At 51.4% G+C, this 16,549-nt stretch overlaps 1 protein-coding gene across 1 annotated transcript; it reads left to right on the forward strand.

The window, feature by feature from the left end:
* Window positions 1-10,985: 10,985 nt before the first annotated feature.
* On the forward strand, window positions 10,986-14,847 carry LOC122382342. The gene is made up of 3 exons (XM_043367547.1): window positions 10,986-11,275; window positions 13,759-14,213; window positions 14,647-14,847. Exons 1-3 carry the CDS (start codon window positions 11,107-11,109, stop codon window positions 14,770-14,772), a joined length of 750 nt encoding a protein of 249 aa, XP_043223482.1. The 5' UTR covers window positions 10,986-11,106; the 3' UTR covers window positions 14,773-14,847.
* The last annotated feature ends 1,702 nt before the right edge of the window (window positions 14,848-16,549 follow it).

Here is a 16,549-nt window from a genome sequence, read left to right on the forward strand (position 1 = left end):
ATGACCAGTGACCTCTAATAGCAACATATGTACTAGACAACTGACGCCTTATCGCTGATTTTCGACAAAATGCGTTTTACTCGGTGTTATAGCGCTTTCTCTAGAAGCCCTGTGAACGGTGAAACATTTTATCTTTGACCTGACCTGTGATGTCATCGGTGACCCCGAGGTCAATGAAATTTGGTTTCCTTCGACAAATTTGACAGGGCTATCGAACGCCGTTTGAATTTTCCGGATCCGTCCAGTAGTTTCGGAGATACGGGGGGGGGCAAAAAAGTGCCCCCCCCCCACCGCGTGGAAGGTGGCTGGTATGCCCACCGCCTGCCGGGTTAAGTTGCATGCTTTACACTTTATGTTAGGGATGATCGGACATCATAAAACGAGCCTGGATCAAATTTATCACAAATTTTCTGTATGTACCGTATTTTACTCGAAGAGGGCAAAAACGCTTTATCACCGCTCATTTCCAAAGAAGACTGAGGAAGATTTTGAAAATAACGTGGGTTGTATAACGGAATGGCTGCTACCAGTTAACGCCATCAAAAGTGTAAAAATACGCAACACTTCTTCAAAACTGTGGTGGCCCATACCTCCAGGGGGCCCATACCTCCCGGGTCTCCCCTATCCCACAAGTTGGAATTGGACAAGAAGTAGCACGAACGAACCGTTTAGGATACAAATGAACTCGCTCCCCATATTGCTGTCTTGCTGAATTTCTGAAGCATAGCCATTTCTATGAAAATCGTAGTTATTGTCAGAATCGGGTGAAGCTTCCTATGCTCCCTTGCGACTAACAGTCGCCCACATTAAAAGCCGGTATTATAAAGTGCACACATTCTTCTTTCCTATCACTATGTTATTGTGTTGTTATCTATCTAAGCGTCAGTCCAGCCTATCTAAGCGTCCTGCTGATAACTCACACTTAACCCATATTGATTCGGAATATGGGTGACTGCAGAGTGCAGTGACGTCAACATTTATTTTTAGCCGACCAAATGGATCTGTGTGACGTGCGTTCTCAAATCGGCTCGTCTTTGTTCTACCGATGAGCGTTACGTTCGCTGTATTAGGGTTGAGTCATTCCCTTAGACAACGTAAATACTTAGGAGGGAAGGGGAGATATTGCAGCATTCTCCTCCGATGAAAACTGAGTGCTGCACACACTTACGGCAGTCATTGCAATGGCTAGGTAAACCCAATGCATTGACTGATGGGATGCATTGACTGATGTTTGGTGAATACTGCCCATGGCTCACTAGATGCCGATTTAAAGCGGTACGTGCCTCGCAAACAGACTACTGAGTTGCTGATTGATAATAATGATGCTCTGTCGGCTAGTCACATACAAGTCGATGCACTGTCAGCCCTAGCATATTGACCAGAATCATGCATAATTGTACCTTTCAGATGAGCGAACAAGCCATCCGTCTTTGGCTGACGACACATTGCCTCACAGCGCTGTGACCCCCCCCCCCCCCCCTCCCGGTCCATCTGTGTCCTCCTTAGCCCGCTCAACGCCGGTGTAAAAAGGTACCGGTTCTCTGAATCACTCGGTCCGTTACCATAGGACTGCGTCGCCGAGGGCGCCGGCTGCTCAGATCGCGGCGATCGACGGCAGTCGTCACTGACTCACAATGACGTGTGTTTGGATTTGGAGTGGACTGGTTACAGCGCGGGACTGAGCCGACACTGGGCCCGTGTCCTAACAGTAAACTCCCGTCGGCATACGGCGCACGTCCACGTCATGTGCTTATTTTACTGCGGCTCGGAAGAATAATTGGCGGAGTTCATGCATGAAACAGATGATTTGCGAGACATACACGGAGTAAGGAAGCGCAAAACGTATAAGTATGGTAATGAGCTTACCATATTTATACGTTTTGCGTAAAGTTTGGTAAACGTATAATACTCGCCATGGTAGTGAGGCTAGGTACTTTATAATTTAAACCAAATGAGATCAAAATGAGACATTGTCTTCATATCCTTACAGTCGGCAAATGCTTATGTCCCGTTTTCAGTTTTCACTCCTCATTTTTTGCATGTTCTCTTGCAATGCTTTAACCCAGCTGCCGGACATTGGTCACGTCAGTGGCGCAGCCAGGGGGGGGTCAGAGGGTCAGCTGACCCCCCCGAAATTTCTGTCAGGGGCCCGCTCGAGAAAGAGAGGGAGAGAGAGAGAGAGAGAGAGAGAGAGAGAGAGAGAGAGAGAGAGAGAGAGAGAGAGAGAGAGAGAGAGAGAGAGAGAGAGAGAGATCCTAATCTACATAATCGGACGGGTCCGCTTCGAAAAGTGCCTAGGTACTGGGACACCACGGGTGAGGGGTAGGCCTGAGGGCCCCGTTGGATGGGTCCGGGCCCCCGGGAGAACGGGCCCCGGAGCCCCGGTAGGACGGAGCCCGGGCCCCCGGGAGAACGGGCCCCGAGCCCAGGGTGGACGGGGCCCGGACCCCCCGGTGGATGGGGCCCAGGCCCTCGGGAGGACGGGCCCGGGCCCCGGGTGGACGGGGCCCAGACTGCGGGTGGATGGGGCCCGGACCCCCGGGTGGACGGGGCCCGGGCCCCCCGGTGGATGGGTTCGGGCCCCGGGAGTACGGGCCCCGGGTGGACGGGGCCCGGACCCCCGGGAGAACGGGGCCCGGACTCGGATCCCAGGTGGACGTGGCCCGGGCCCCCGTGGGGATAGGGCCCGGGCCCTCGGGTGAATGGGGCCCGGGCCCCCGGGTGGATGGGGCCGGGTCCCCGGGAGAACGGGGCCCGGGCCCCGGATGGATGGGGTCCGGCCCTGGGTGGACGGGGCCCGGGCCCCGGGTGGATTGGACCCGGGCCCCGGGAGAACGGGGCCCGGGCCCCTGGTGGACGGGCCCCGGAGCCCCGGGTGGACGGAGCCCTGGCCCCCGGGAGAACGGGGCCCGGACCCTCGGGTGGACGGGGCCAGGGCCCAGGTGGATGGGGTCGGGGCCCGGGTGGACGGGGCCCGGACCCCCGGGAGAACGGGGCCCGGGTCCCTGGGAGAACGGGCCCCGGGCCCCTGGTGGACGGGCCACGGAGCCACGGGTGGACGGAGCCCGGGCCCCCCGGTGGATGGGGCCCAACCCCCTGTGGATGGGGCCCGGGCCCTCCGGGTGGATGGGGCCCGGGCCCTCCGGGTGGATGGGGCCCGCTAGGGTGACCCGCTTGCTCCGCAACGCGAATAAGGGATATTTTCGATCGGTGGGCGTTTGGTTGGTCTTGTGTCCGTGGGTCATGTATACATTTCGGTCGGTTGTCTTTTGACGGCTAAGCATTTTGGTTTGGAAAAAAACATCCATCGCATCAAGGTGCTCGTGTCTGATAACCATACGTCTACTATAGAACTTGTCAAGTGTATTTTATAGCATAGGTTGACGTAGGTCATTGAAAAATGAGAGCCATAGATGAATTGCCATTAGAGGTTTGAAAAATTTATATTTTTAAGAAAACTGTTGCTCGTCTTGCAAAAGCGATGATTGGATCTTGGACAAAATTGAATGCTCTTTCCAACGATGCCATTTTTAATTGTCAAACTTATCAGGTTATGCAGCAAAAGCCGTGTAATTAAGTAAGTCTTGAACAAAAACCATTTTCTCCAGCGATTTGTTCCACATTTTTTTAATCAATTATCTTTTCACAAATTATCCTTGAGAGGCGGTACATTTTTCTTGCCAACAGGCGTTGTTTGAACCCGCTCCGTCTGACAGTCACCTGAAAATAGCATTAAGTCCAAAATCCGTCCGAAACGTCAATTTTTCAAGCATAAGTGCCCTCACGGGTGCACGTGGCGTGTGCCATCCCTGCACCGCTCACCATTCGATAGCCCGTTCGATCCTCATTGTTCCCCTTGCCGATCGGAACCACGGTTACCGAGATACTGCACGGGGACCGGATCCGTGTCGGTCAAATTTAGCCATTTTCGCCCCATTTTGCAAGCCTGTAAAGTCTATGACGCGAATTTGCACTTATTGAGCACGCGCCATGTGCTCACCACCGGCCCGATCGAGCTGAGACCCCTCACAGGCACGTTCCCCATCCTTGTTCTATAAGTTGCGCAAAGTTCAGCGCACTAACGTAGGTGCAACGGTCTGGCCTGTACCTACCCCGGGATAAGTAACACCATGCCGGGACCACGGTGACAGACAGAATCTACGTCACCACATCACCACACCACAATTCAAACCTGGCCCAAGGCAATACATGACCCATGTGAGCACGTTAACCCTCGCCGGCTCAGGCCATTTTGCGTCCTTCGACGGCACAAGGGAGGGAGGGTACGACCCCCTTCCTCGCGTTTGGCGTATGATCGAGCTAGAGCTTCGCGGAAAAAAACGAGCGTGTTGCCCGTGACGAGAGGAAGCCGATAATACCCAATTCCAAGGTCCTAGGTCACTGGTTGACCTTCCAGGTCAGGTCAATGACCCAAATGTCGGGAAAATCGGGACCTGTTAGAACGTCGTAAAATGTGGCTGCTATAGGTTTTTTGTCGGGGTGCTGATCACGAATATTATGTCAGTTTTGATCACAGATGATGTCTTTATGCAGTTAGGCCAGGTCGGGTCAGGTCAGGGCAGGTCAACCAGTAGTGGTCCCGCCGGGTATTCGTAGTACCTACGTGTCAACCGCCTCTGACAGCTTTGTAGCATGTTACGAAGGCACCAGAACTACTTCTTAAATGTTCAAATGGTTGTTAAATTGGAATTCAGTTCCAAAAAAGCTAGCCTAGAAACATGCATAACTTGAAAAAAGTGTACCGAGGTCATCATAGGTCAGTGACCTGACCTGACCTTCAGGTGACGTTGACATCCACCCTTATGCATGGGAGCATCATCAAATCACATATTTGAACGCTGGAATCCACGAAAGGACTGCAAACGCGCGGCTAATGCGAGCCGGCATATGCCGAACCGCGATTCTGGCCAAACATGGTCTCGGAAAGTAGGTCACAGCTCAAAGGTCATTTGGGTAAGGGTCATTAAATTTCTAGGGTAGGTGTAAAATTGATGAACGCGAGGGTACTGAAAGTTACGTCGCGATCAACCGCTTTTTACGCGAGTTATTCGCGAAAAAAACCTTAGGGGGGTTGCATCAACCCCTCCCCATGTGCCGGCGAGGGTTAAAACTTCTTGTGAGCGAATTCACGTAATGAAGAAGAATAAAGGCACAATCTACTACAGCAGCCAATATATGGCTTAGGACAGGCACATGGGACTACTTAAATCTTGTCCGACAGAAGTAGGTAACAGTTCTGATTGCATTATATGCTATGCATATTGCGGAAGGGTCACATTTCGGCCTCGAAAGATACGAATTCATACGTCATAGTAACATATTTCTGTGGTGGTCAATTTGCGTAAAAAACTGAACACCGCCGTGATTAACTACCGAGGCATTGTTCTATCCAAATTTTCTGATTCAAACTCGCTCAGGGTTATCCTGCAGGTAAAGGGGGCCCGCTCAGCAGAATGCGTATGAAATATGGAGAGATTCTGAACAATGGGTGGGGGGCCCGTACACTAGGGGGCCCGCTTTGGAGGCGATGACCCCCCCGAAACGAAATCCTGGCTGCGCCACTGGGTCACGTGACCACATTTTCCGTGTGACCTTGAGTTGGCACCAGATTTTGTCGACAGACATGGCGCAGCTTATTTTACTGCATTATTTTAGATACTAAATATTTAGGCGTGTGGTGATAAATGATACCGTGCAAATAATATTGAATCATCGGTGACATAGTTACCATTGATACTTGAATAGCATCAATAAAATGCAATTAATCTATTATTACTCTTCCATTGATTTTATTGTGTTTGCAGGCATAGGTAGAAACTGAAAAGCTGAGCCTGCAGCTTACAGTTGTTCTATACAGTAGCAGCGGAACAAGGGGGGGGGGCACTGCCGACTTTCGGTCCGATTCTTTCCATGCAACGCCCATAGGGCTAATGTTAAAATGCCAAAATTAGGGGGCACGGTGCCCCGGTGCCCTCCCCGTTCCGCCGCCTATGGTTCTATAACTCTTAATGCATAAATCAATGCTACTGAGGGCTGCAAATTTGTTTTTTACCTATCTTTAATAACTGATGCCCTACCTTCATCTACCATTATCTGTAAGAATCTTGCATCAATCATCACCAGACTTCTTAGTTTTTTTTTACATACCTACGCCCCAGCCGCGAGAGTGGGCGGGTACGACTCCCTCGCCTTAATTGAGCTAGCCTCGCGGGCAAAACGAGCATGTGTGCCGTTACGGGACCGGGGACGCAGCGATTGATGCACGGTTTAACCCTATTAGTGGCAGGCTCCTGGCTACCCCCTATTAGTGGCAGGGGGGGGCTGTTTACGACCCCCCTTGATATCTCGAGATCTAACGGGCCGATTTTCAAAATTCAAACGGCATTCGATTTCGCTCAACGAGATCTACATTTCTAAAAAAAATAAAATTAAAAAATGTCAATAGGGGGGTAGAGGGGGGTAAAAACGGGCAAATTGCAGATACATTTTAGACTGTTTATCACGGCCAGGTTTCTGAACCAATCTTAACGCAACTTTTGCCGGTCGATAGAGAATGAACCAGGAATTCACATGGATCCTAAAAATATGCATTTTCAAAAATCATAGGCGGATACAGATCATTGAGATTGGGGGTACACAAAGAGTATAGTAAATAAGGTTTTTGTTGGTACTGTTTCTAAAAAGGGTGGCAATGGTCTTGTTATGTTACAATTTTCTTATGAGAGAACGACTAAAATTGTATTGGTCATGCATAGGCGGTGTCAGGGCACCTATGTTGGGAGGTAAAAAATAACCCCCCTTTTTGGACGCCTGGATCCGCCTATTATAGCAAAAACGTGTCAAAAGAGGATGCACAATAACTTTGTATATGTTATCACATGATACCTTTCATTCACTGTTCGTAAAACTGGTGCAGCATCGTGATCTTCGCCCAAATGACTCGCTTCACGAATAGGACCCACCAATTCCCAGTGCTCTGGAGCCGCCCCTGGTAAAGTTATGAACTTGATATTTTCAGGGAATGTGCCCAATTTAGTTTTAGGAAAAGTCAGAAAATTTCAGCATCGTAGCTTCAGCGGTTTCGGAGATATTCCCGAAAAACCTGAGGGGTGGATAAAAACAACCCCCCTGCCACTAATAGGGTTAAAAGTCTCAGGTCAACTGATGGCCTCTGAGGGTCAGGTCAAGTGCCCCGAGGGCCAAAATACGATTTCGGGTTTTGAAAAATAACTTTGTCAAAAAAAAAAACGGCGCAGAGTCGCGATTTTAGTACCATCATGTTTGTCATGCTCCGGTGCGTCAAAATGGTACACTTTTGTTTGGGTGGGGTCAACATAAGGTGTCCACATCGGATCAAAGCCAGGTCAGAGGCACTCAGGTCACGAACTTGGTCGGAGGAGGTTATATCGCATATCATTCGATTCGGTAGGTCTTCCCAAGTCTATTGGCGACTTTTCCGACTTGCCAGCTCAATTTTATCAGGAGTTATTGACGAAAAAACTTGTGACATTTGTGACGTCATAAATGACGTCACGTTAGGTTAAAGATGCAAAAGTGAAGCATTGGACATTGCAAGAATTGCATGAAATTGCGATTCCATGTGCTTGAGCTAGGTTTAGATCATTCTCGGCGTCAAAATTACAGTTTCCATATTTTCCCCATTGACTTGTAATGGTGACGTCGCGCGATCGGCCTGACCTCATGTGACCTCTAGGAGAAATCCGAGATATACACGTTTTGAGACTCCTAGAGGATACTAGGTCCTGTAAGTATCATCTCGCTGTGACAGCTCCTCTGGCACCGAGGGCATTGCGAAGTTTCGGTATTTTGGGACTATTGCAGAGGTTCACGTGTGACGTCATAAGTCAGTGACCTGACCTGAGACGGTAATGCAATTGATTTCCAAAGATGCGTATGGAAGCAAAGATAAGGTGTGCCAAATAGCAGCCCTCTAGCTGTAAGGTGTTTTGAGCTATCGCCAAAAGTCGTGAGTGGAGCGCTACTGACTCCTCCGGTCGGCCGCCGGGGGTAAGGAGGCGTGCAGGGTATCGGAAAACCACCTGGTACTTTGCGAATTTTGCCGATAAAAATACGTTTCTTATGCCAACTTGTAGCCAAAAGACTACTGAATCTCAAACCAGTCGTATCCTTGCACTAAATGGCTTGGTTTAGACACGATAGGTCTGAAAAGAAAAGAACCCATGTATTATCTATGGGCGCCGCGAGGCCGTTGGCACCAGAGTTTCGGGAAGTGCCCTCGCCACAACCGCACGTGCAGATTTGGTCACGTGACCAAGCGCATTTGCCGCCACTGTATTTATATACACTGTGCTTTAACCCTATTCCTGGCGGGCTCCGCCGGGACAAGAAACTGGCGGGGGGGGGGGGGCCGATTCGGCCCCCCCCCTGAGATCTCGAGAACGAAGCAAGATAGCGACAAGCGGTAAACGGCATCGGATACGCACGGCCAAGATCTACAATTTTTACTAAGGTCATTTTCAGGTCAGGTCAAAGATGACGTCACAGGGGTCGAAAAAGTCAAAATGGCGGCACTAGATATGGAGAGAGTTTTTCTCGAATAACTTTCGAATTAGTCAAGATAGGAACAAACTAAGGGCATCATCGTGATCCTCTCGTCAATCCGCATCGAATTATATATATGTTGACCTCGAAAGGTCAAGGTCAAAGGTTGACCTCAGGTCACGTGACCTCGAGGTCATCATGTATACCATTCGATGCGTCTTGACGAGCTGAACACAATGAGACCATCCACGCGTCTGTATCTTGTTCCTGTACGGAGTTATTGGCCAAAAACCTTTGGTGACCTTTGATGACGTCACATGACCTCACAGCTGCCCAACAGCAAAACAGACCTCAAGGTAGTGAAGGTTGATCGTATATGAAGTCATGTATGGTATATGGGGCCATTCCGACCCGTTTTAGTGGTAAAAACAGGGAGTTGATTTTTCCCCCATTGACTTATAATGGGGAGGTCGCGAAATTGACCTGACCTTAGGTCACCGATATCAAAATTCCGAGATACACAAATTGCACATACTGGTACCCTAACTAAACCCTGAAGAGAAGAAATTGATCGGTCAAAAACTCTAGCTCTGGCGTGATTGCAAACTTTTCTGAGGTAGCGTCACCAAACCGCCTCTGGTGACCTGACCTGAGGTCAGATCAGCTCAAAATTTTCAGACATGTTGCGTAGAAGCCTTTTAGGAAAAGTCAGAAAATTTGAGCTTCCTAGCTCAACGCGTTTGGGAGATATAACCAAAAAACCTCAGGGGGGGGGCTCCTGAGGCCCCCCCCCGCCAGGAATAGGGTTAACCCTCGCCGGACCTATTAGTTTTCTACATACGCGCCGGCCGAGGGGGGGGGGGGGCGGGTACGACCCCCCCCCCTCGCCGTTTCGCCCCTGGTGGAGCTAGCGCGTCGCGGAAAAAACGAGCGTGTGCGCCGTTACGAGACGCAGAGATTGGTACCCGATTTTAAGGTCCTAGGTCAACCGGTGACCTCTAAGGTCAGGTCAAGTGCCCCAAGGTACGGTTCAGGTTTTGGTGAATAACTTCGCAAAAAACGGCCGCAGAGCGCCGATTTTGGCAGCATCGTGTTCGTCTCGCTCAGGCGCGTCGAATGATATACTTTTTGTCCGGGTCAGGTCAACTTGGGGTGTTGACCTCAGGTCAAGGTCAGGTCAGCACCCCCAGGTCACAAAGTTGGTCGAAAGAGGTCATGTCGCATATCATTCGATTCGGCAGGTCTTCCTGAGTCCATTGGTGGCTTTACCGACTCGCTAGCTCAATTTGATCAAGAGTTATTGACGAAAAACTAATATGACCTTGATGACGTCATAAATGACGTCACGCAAGGTCAACATTGCAAAAGTGACGCATCTTACCTTGCAAGGAGTGCATCAAATCACGATTCTGTGTGCTTGAGATAGTTGGAGATCGTTCCCGGCGCCAGAATAGCAGTTTTCATTTTTCCCCATTGACTTATAATGGTGAGGTCACGAAAATGACCTGACCTCATATGACCTTTAGGAAAAATCCGAGATATACAAGTTGTCGGACTCATAATGGATACTAGATCCTGCAAGTTTCATTTCCCTGTGACATCTCCTCTGGCAGTGAGGGCGTTGCGAAGTTGCGACATCTGAAGACCGTGCAGAGGTTCACTTATGACGTCATAGGTCAGTGACCCGACCTGACCCAAAAAATGCGGTTGGTGTCAAAAGATCCGGCTTGGATCAAAGGTCAGGTATGCCAAGTTTCAGCTCTCTATCGCCAGCGTGTTCGGAGCTATCGCGAAAAAACCCTATGGGGGGGGGGGCGGCATCCGCCCCCCCCCCTCGGCCGGCGAGGGTTAATTGTGAACGTGAATGATGTTTACGGCCAAGCTGTAATTCCCATCAGTTTAATAGATGATTTTTGCCCATCATAAAGGGCAAGGACAGTTCACGGCACTCAACCAATGACCCTGAGCAGGCAGATATTAGTTCAGCAATTAATTTATTGCACAGAGTTTAACAAAACATTACAATAAAAGTTAAATCTCACTCAAACTGGAGCTTAGTGCTTTATCGCCATTTCAGTTGATGAGGCGCGACTCAGTTATCAATTGACTAAGACAATCGCCACACAGAAGACGAAAGAGTTGAAAAGTCTATCAATCGAGCCAATTTGACCGGTTCACCTCAGTCTCAGTCACACGCCACTCAGTCTAATCGTTTGACCCAGTCCCCCAGTCTCAGTCATTTGAGACAGTCACTTGGTCCCACAGGCCATCCCATGTTCCCTTTCAGCCGCCAATCAGTCCCGCCGCCTCAGCCCTCAGGCTACAGTCGCCCAGCCGCGCCCCGGCCCGCCGCGCCGTCCGGCACGTGTCAGGGGCCTCTGCCACATGACGTCACCGCTGACGTCACTCCACCGCTCGGCGGGCGCTGATTGGCTGCCGCGGCGGCCCGCGGAGCGTCGGCGCGACCGGCCGCCCGTTTGGCGCCATTCCGGACGTTGGGTGGCGCGTGCGAGGAGGTCGTGGCGCGCGCGCGTCGGAGGCTGGACCGAGTGACGCGCCAAGATGGCAGCGCTAACGAGCCTGGCGCTGGTGGGAGCCGTGCCGATGACGGCGGAGGAGTACGATAGATCACGACTGCTGCCGTTCGTCCATCACCTGCTGAACAGCGAGATTGTGCGGAGGGTGCTCAGCAACTGGACGCCGCCGCCGCCACCAGAGACCGCCGACGCTGGTGAGTTCCGAGAGGGGCCGTGATTTAAATGTTATGTGTGGGTCGCTGAGAGGGTGCCGCGTGAGACCTGTGTCTTTGTTCTCGTGATGGGTGAAGTATTCTGTGCGTGGCCGTTTCGTGAAGTTCCGTGACTCACTTCCGGTGTTTGAGGAAGTCGTGAGATGCCGGAAATTCCCCGTGCCCACGGCCGAAACCTTTGTCGGTGTTCACGAGAAGATGTGCCATGGAGTAGCACCAGTCACGGCCTTACGACGTGTAACGGTTGTTCGTGCACAGTAACGGCCCATTAGACGTGACCATTTCCGTTTAGTGAAAGTACGGGCGGTCCGATGTGTCAGGTGTAATTAACTGCCCCGTCACAGCGGTATAACGGGTGCCATTGAGGGCCCTGCACCGATACTCAGCCTCCGTTTACATCTACAGATACAGTGACGACTGACGCCAGGCGTGTCAGTATTGCGTCAGATTTTTGAAGTCCTGCAGCCTCCACCGTACAAAGCACACGAATCTCTCGATCGCATGCTCCTGTTCCCCAATCCACCTCATCACATCCTCGTCCTGTCCTTGTTCCGTTTGCAACTTTTCCTGGATCCGGTCACCAAGCGTGTCCGAGCGTGTCCTATCGACCGAGGCTGACGATAAGTGACCGGATGTTGCGCCCTGGAAGTGCTGGGCAGTTCGCGGAGACTGGGGGTTCCTCTGGAATGCTCCGCTCCGATCCCGTCTAACGGGTCAACCCGGCCCAGAGACGGCGTGGCGCGGCGTGGGTAGATCTCTGGGCGGCACGTGCGGTCCCGGGGTCTGAGTCATTCCCGCTCCCCCGCAGAGCTGATAGCCGTGTTGACACTGATCGAGATATGGCCGCAGAGGTCAGCCAGGTGGGCTACTTGAACCGGTCTCTGTGTGCCGACATGACCGGGTCATGGTGTCGATTATGCAACATTGCTGGTGGTGCAACGGTTTGCTGCTTTCTGGCCCTCATAACTTTGTCGATCAAGCAATTCGTTCAAAGAAGATGCCTGTTCTGTTATTCACTGCTTATGCATGACAATGCTGACGAACAATTTAGGTACTGTTGTGCTTATATAACTGTGGAATTAGCATTGGTGACATTGTTAGGGTTTGGGCATAGGTGGGCATCGTTCCCCAAAATTGTAACTTCGTTACTCGTTCCTCCGTTCCCTCAAAACGTGACTTCCGTTACTCGTTCCTCCGTTCCTCTGCATATGATGTAACGGAAGTTCTTTTAGTCCGTTACTCCGTTACAGCAAAATAAAAAAAAACGTTAAAATATTGGGTATTTCACACATTTTTGAGACCATTCTGACACAAACTTAACCTACCGAGAAAGCGGAATGCCCACCAAATCTACCAAGACAGTGGGCACTGATTGGACAGTAAACCTTGGAACGTCTGGTGGTACTGATGCGCATCACTTGTCCCCGGCCAGATGCGGAACGGGGGGGGGGGGCACCGGCGTACCCTTTGATTTTGGCATTTTAACATTAGCCCTATGTGCGTTGCATGGAAAGAATGGGACCAAAAGTCGGCAGTGCCCTCCCCCCCCCCTCTCCCTTAAAATCCACTATTCCGCTGCTGCATTAATGTCTGTGGGTTAGCTGAAAGATCAACCCGCTCGGACAACGAAAAGTAACGGAGGAACGAAGGAACGGACTAAACTGTTAACTTGTAACGGAGGAACGAACAACCAATGTAACGGAAGTTACTTGATCCGTTACCCTTTTTAAAATGTAACGAGTCCGTTCCTCCGTTCCTAAAAATTGTAACGGCGTTCCGGAACGAAGGAACGGAGGAACGGATCGTGCCCACCTATGGGTTTGGGAATGATTTCTGGTGGTGTACCCGCTGCCCGAGCCAAAATAGTCCTATCGATTTATTCACGGCTTGATGGCCGAGTAACCAAGTGAAACACTACCATGAGCTTGGACGGCCCAGTTATACCCATATGATTTATCGTGACATGACACCTGGCACGCTCCGAGGCTTGCATGTTACGGCATTTCGGATATACAACCTATCAGTTACGTGATTTTCCTGTATGGTTCTGCGTCACACCATAACAGTTTTGAGCAGTTTTCCTCCAGGGCCCCTCCCTCCATCCCTGGGCCCCTCAGTTTCCGTGAGTGCCGTCTGCACCGTTCGTGACTTGATTGCAGTTTACCCCCGAATTATGATACAAATTAGCTTCATAGCCTGGCGAGACCACCTCACGCTCGGACACGCTGCCCGACTGCCACCGATACCGCCCTACCGTATACCCCCCGCCCCCCGGCTGTTGCGTCTGGTCCGTCAGCTCACTGGGGTCACTGACCTGGCCACTGACCGGGTGCGCGCCCCCAAGGTCGCGGTGTCGCGTTGCGCCACCGTTCTGTCTCGGCTCGACCGGTTCCTGGTAAACACAGCTGCCGCAGTGTCCGGCGCTGGCCTTGACTGATGTCTGTACGCCGTTCTCGCTGTTTCAGCGACCTCTGTGACCGAGGCGGAGCTGGCGGTGGCGGCGGCCCGCGGTCGAATCGGACCGCCGCCGGACCTGGTGACGTGTCACCAGGTACCGCCAGAGGTCACCGACTACCGGGGAGCCTCTGCCGGGGAGCCGACCCCCGCGCAGCTGCAGGTGCGCTTGGAGAGGCTACAGGTGGTGCGCCGGGCGGCCGGGAGGGACCGGTCCCCGGGGGATGTCTGCCACAGTCCGCCGCCGCCGCCCGGGCCCGACTGGGCAACTACTCTGACTCCGTGTCTGCATGAGGACTCTGCGGAGGACGCGGACGATGAGGACTCGGAGGACCAGCAGGAGGGGAGTCGCGGAGGACGATCGGCGCGGCGCGGCGGCGTCGGTCGCGAGCTGGGCGCCGTCGCCGACCGGCTCGACGCTCAGAGGTCCCTGGGGACGCCGAACAACGCACAGAGCCGGCGACCGGTGAGTAGGGAATGCATTGTTTCCAGTGGCGGCCCCCGCGGCAATGGCATTGTTTCCAGTGGCGGCCCCCTAGGCAATCCTGAGCCTCGCATGACTTACTTGAAACCCAGTCAAGTTACGAAGTCATTACCATAACTTGCACTTTCGTGCACTGCGGCATGCATTTATCATGTAAGTAGAATGCATTCAGTTGTTCAGTTCAGTTTGGTTATTGCAAGTGCGCATCACTTAAACTAGCCCACACTCCAGCCATTTGTTTCAATTTGCTGTGCTGCATTGCACTGTGACACGAACATGGCTGACTGCCCTGTAAGTTCTGCCCATAAAACATCAATAAAACTTCACGGACGCTGACCAAGTCACTAGTTCGACCACAGGAAGTACTCTACTACCACTGGCACTCACTATGGATTGTCACTGCTTCTGTTCGCAGAAAACTCCCGATGAGGTGACCGAAGTGCCGGGACTCACCGGTGGCATAGCGTCGACCGCTGTCACTGCCTGCGGACTGGCCGCCCTGGGCTTCCTCGTCCGGCAAATGTCCTCATCTGACAGCTAAGCTGTCTAGGACGCTGCCGAGGTGACTGCCGCTGCTGAAGGGGGTTTATGGCGGCGTTGAAGCTGAGGGCGTTGCTGAGGTCGTTGGCAGCCGTATCTGCCAAAGGTTGCGTGTTTTGTGGGCTGCTGCGGACGACAGCTTATTGGACTACTGCATGGATCTCATCAGAGGGCACAAGTCTCTGAGGGCTGTCCTTGTCAGGGGACTGCCTTAAGAATGACGGGGTCTCTAAGGCCACCGTTCACTGCCTTGTGACCCGCAGGTCGGGCCACATATCGAACTTTGATGAACTCCGCGCGGTGTTTTCGTTCATTTGGTCATGGATGTAAAATACAATTCTCATCCATGATATTGCTGTGAATAATTGCTTTATTTGAGCGATAAGTGTGAGTGATGTTGTGCAATGTATGCGATGTTCACGTTCGAGCTTTCAAGCCATTAGCCGTGGGTGTCGGTCGGAGGTTGGCTCAAGTCTGGCTCGGGACGGATGGCCTTTAGGGCAAGTGTCGCTGGCGGTAACTGCATTCAGGCTTTATAGCCATTTTTATTTGGGAGAAACATCATTCTTATCTGACTCAGATTCAAATGTGCGTGCTCTCAAAAGTCAAAAACTCTTCTCACTGAATCCGTCAGTGAACGTGAGGCCTTGGCCTGCGTTATTCTGTGTATACGATAGTTTTGTGCGGTTACCGTAAGCCTGGTCTGGGTGGTGCTTGGACCAACTGTGAACGGCTGTCGAGGAAGGGGTGCTTCCGACTCCGGCTGATTTGTATACTCTTTCGCATTGGTCTCATCGTTGTGTTGTGCTCATGTTTACACCGCATTTTGTACTGTCTGGCGTGTTCGCTGAAATACACGTCGGCTTTCAGTGGTAACTGCTCTTTGATTTTAGAATTTGTTGTTATAAGGACAGTGTTTGGGAATCGTGGTATCATTGTTTTGGTTCCCACCCCTGGGCGCCCGACCTTCACCGAATCTGTGGAAATAAACGCCCCCATCTCTTGTTTATTCTATCAAACTTTTTATGCGCTTAATGCTCACTCACAACTATGCACCGATCAATTAATCTGCGACATATTTTTACCTGTCACAACTTCTTACTTCACCTTAATCTTAATCTTCTTCTTAATCTTAATCCAAATAATCTAATCTTCTTAATCTTCACCTTAGGCCATACTTGAGTTGCAAGTTGATCTTTTTAGATAGATAAGATTCTATTCAATTTAGCGTGCCTGATGCGTGAAACATGATAGGAAGTAAAGCGAAATTGCAATTGGCACACAATAATTGGATAATTACAGCTACTTATGCCTAAAAAAAAAAGATATAGGCTGCCTCTGAGGTCAACGCTGGCGGCATAATAGCCAAGGCGCTTGTTGTGACTTATACGGCGGCAGCCTGAGCCCTAAGTGTCATCGTGCTTTATTGTTGATAATTTTCACTTGGACCTGACCTATGACGTCATCGGTGACCTCGAGGTAAATAAAATTAGGTTTCGCTGGACAGCTTTTCCTGAGCTACCATCACCGTTTTAACACGCGCAGTGGAAGGGGGGGCGGATTTCGCCCACCCCTCCTGTTTTTCGCCAATAACTCGCGCCGCAAGTACAATATCAATGTGAAACTTCGGCTACCTGTCCAGAATTGAATAGCGGATCTTCTCGTGCAAGAAGTAAGAAAATCGGTTCACAACTTTTCTAGTAATAGCGGTGTAAAGTCAAACATCGTGCCGCCGCGGCGGCGCGGCGGCGCGGCGGCCGGCGCTAGCCGTTACGCGC

This window comes from Amphibalanus amphitrite, unplaced genomic scaffold, assembly GCF_019059575.1.
Source record: "Amphibalanus amphitrite isolate SeventyFive unplaced genomic scaffold, NRLGWU_Aamphi_draft 000138F_arrow, whole genome shotgun sequence".
Lineage (NCBI taxonomy): Eukaryota > Metazoa > Arthropoda > Thecostraca > Balanomorpha > Balanidae > Amphibalanus > Amphibalanus amphitrite.

Bases quoted from the DNA above. Each gene is read 5' to 3' on its own strand.
- LOC122382342 (XM_043367547.1), top strand. From the start codon at position 11,107: ATGGCAGCGCTAACGAGCCTGGCGCTGGTGGGAGCCGTGCCGATGACG. The intron at 11,276-13,758 runs GTGAGTTCCGAG...TCGCTGTTTCAG, and splicing joins ACCAGAGACCGCCGACGCTG to CGACCTCTGTGACCGAGGCG. The intron at 14,214-14,646 runs GTGAGTAGGGAA...TTCTGTTCGCAG, and splicing joins ACGCACAGAGCCGGCGACCG to AAAACTCCCGATGAGGTGAC.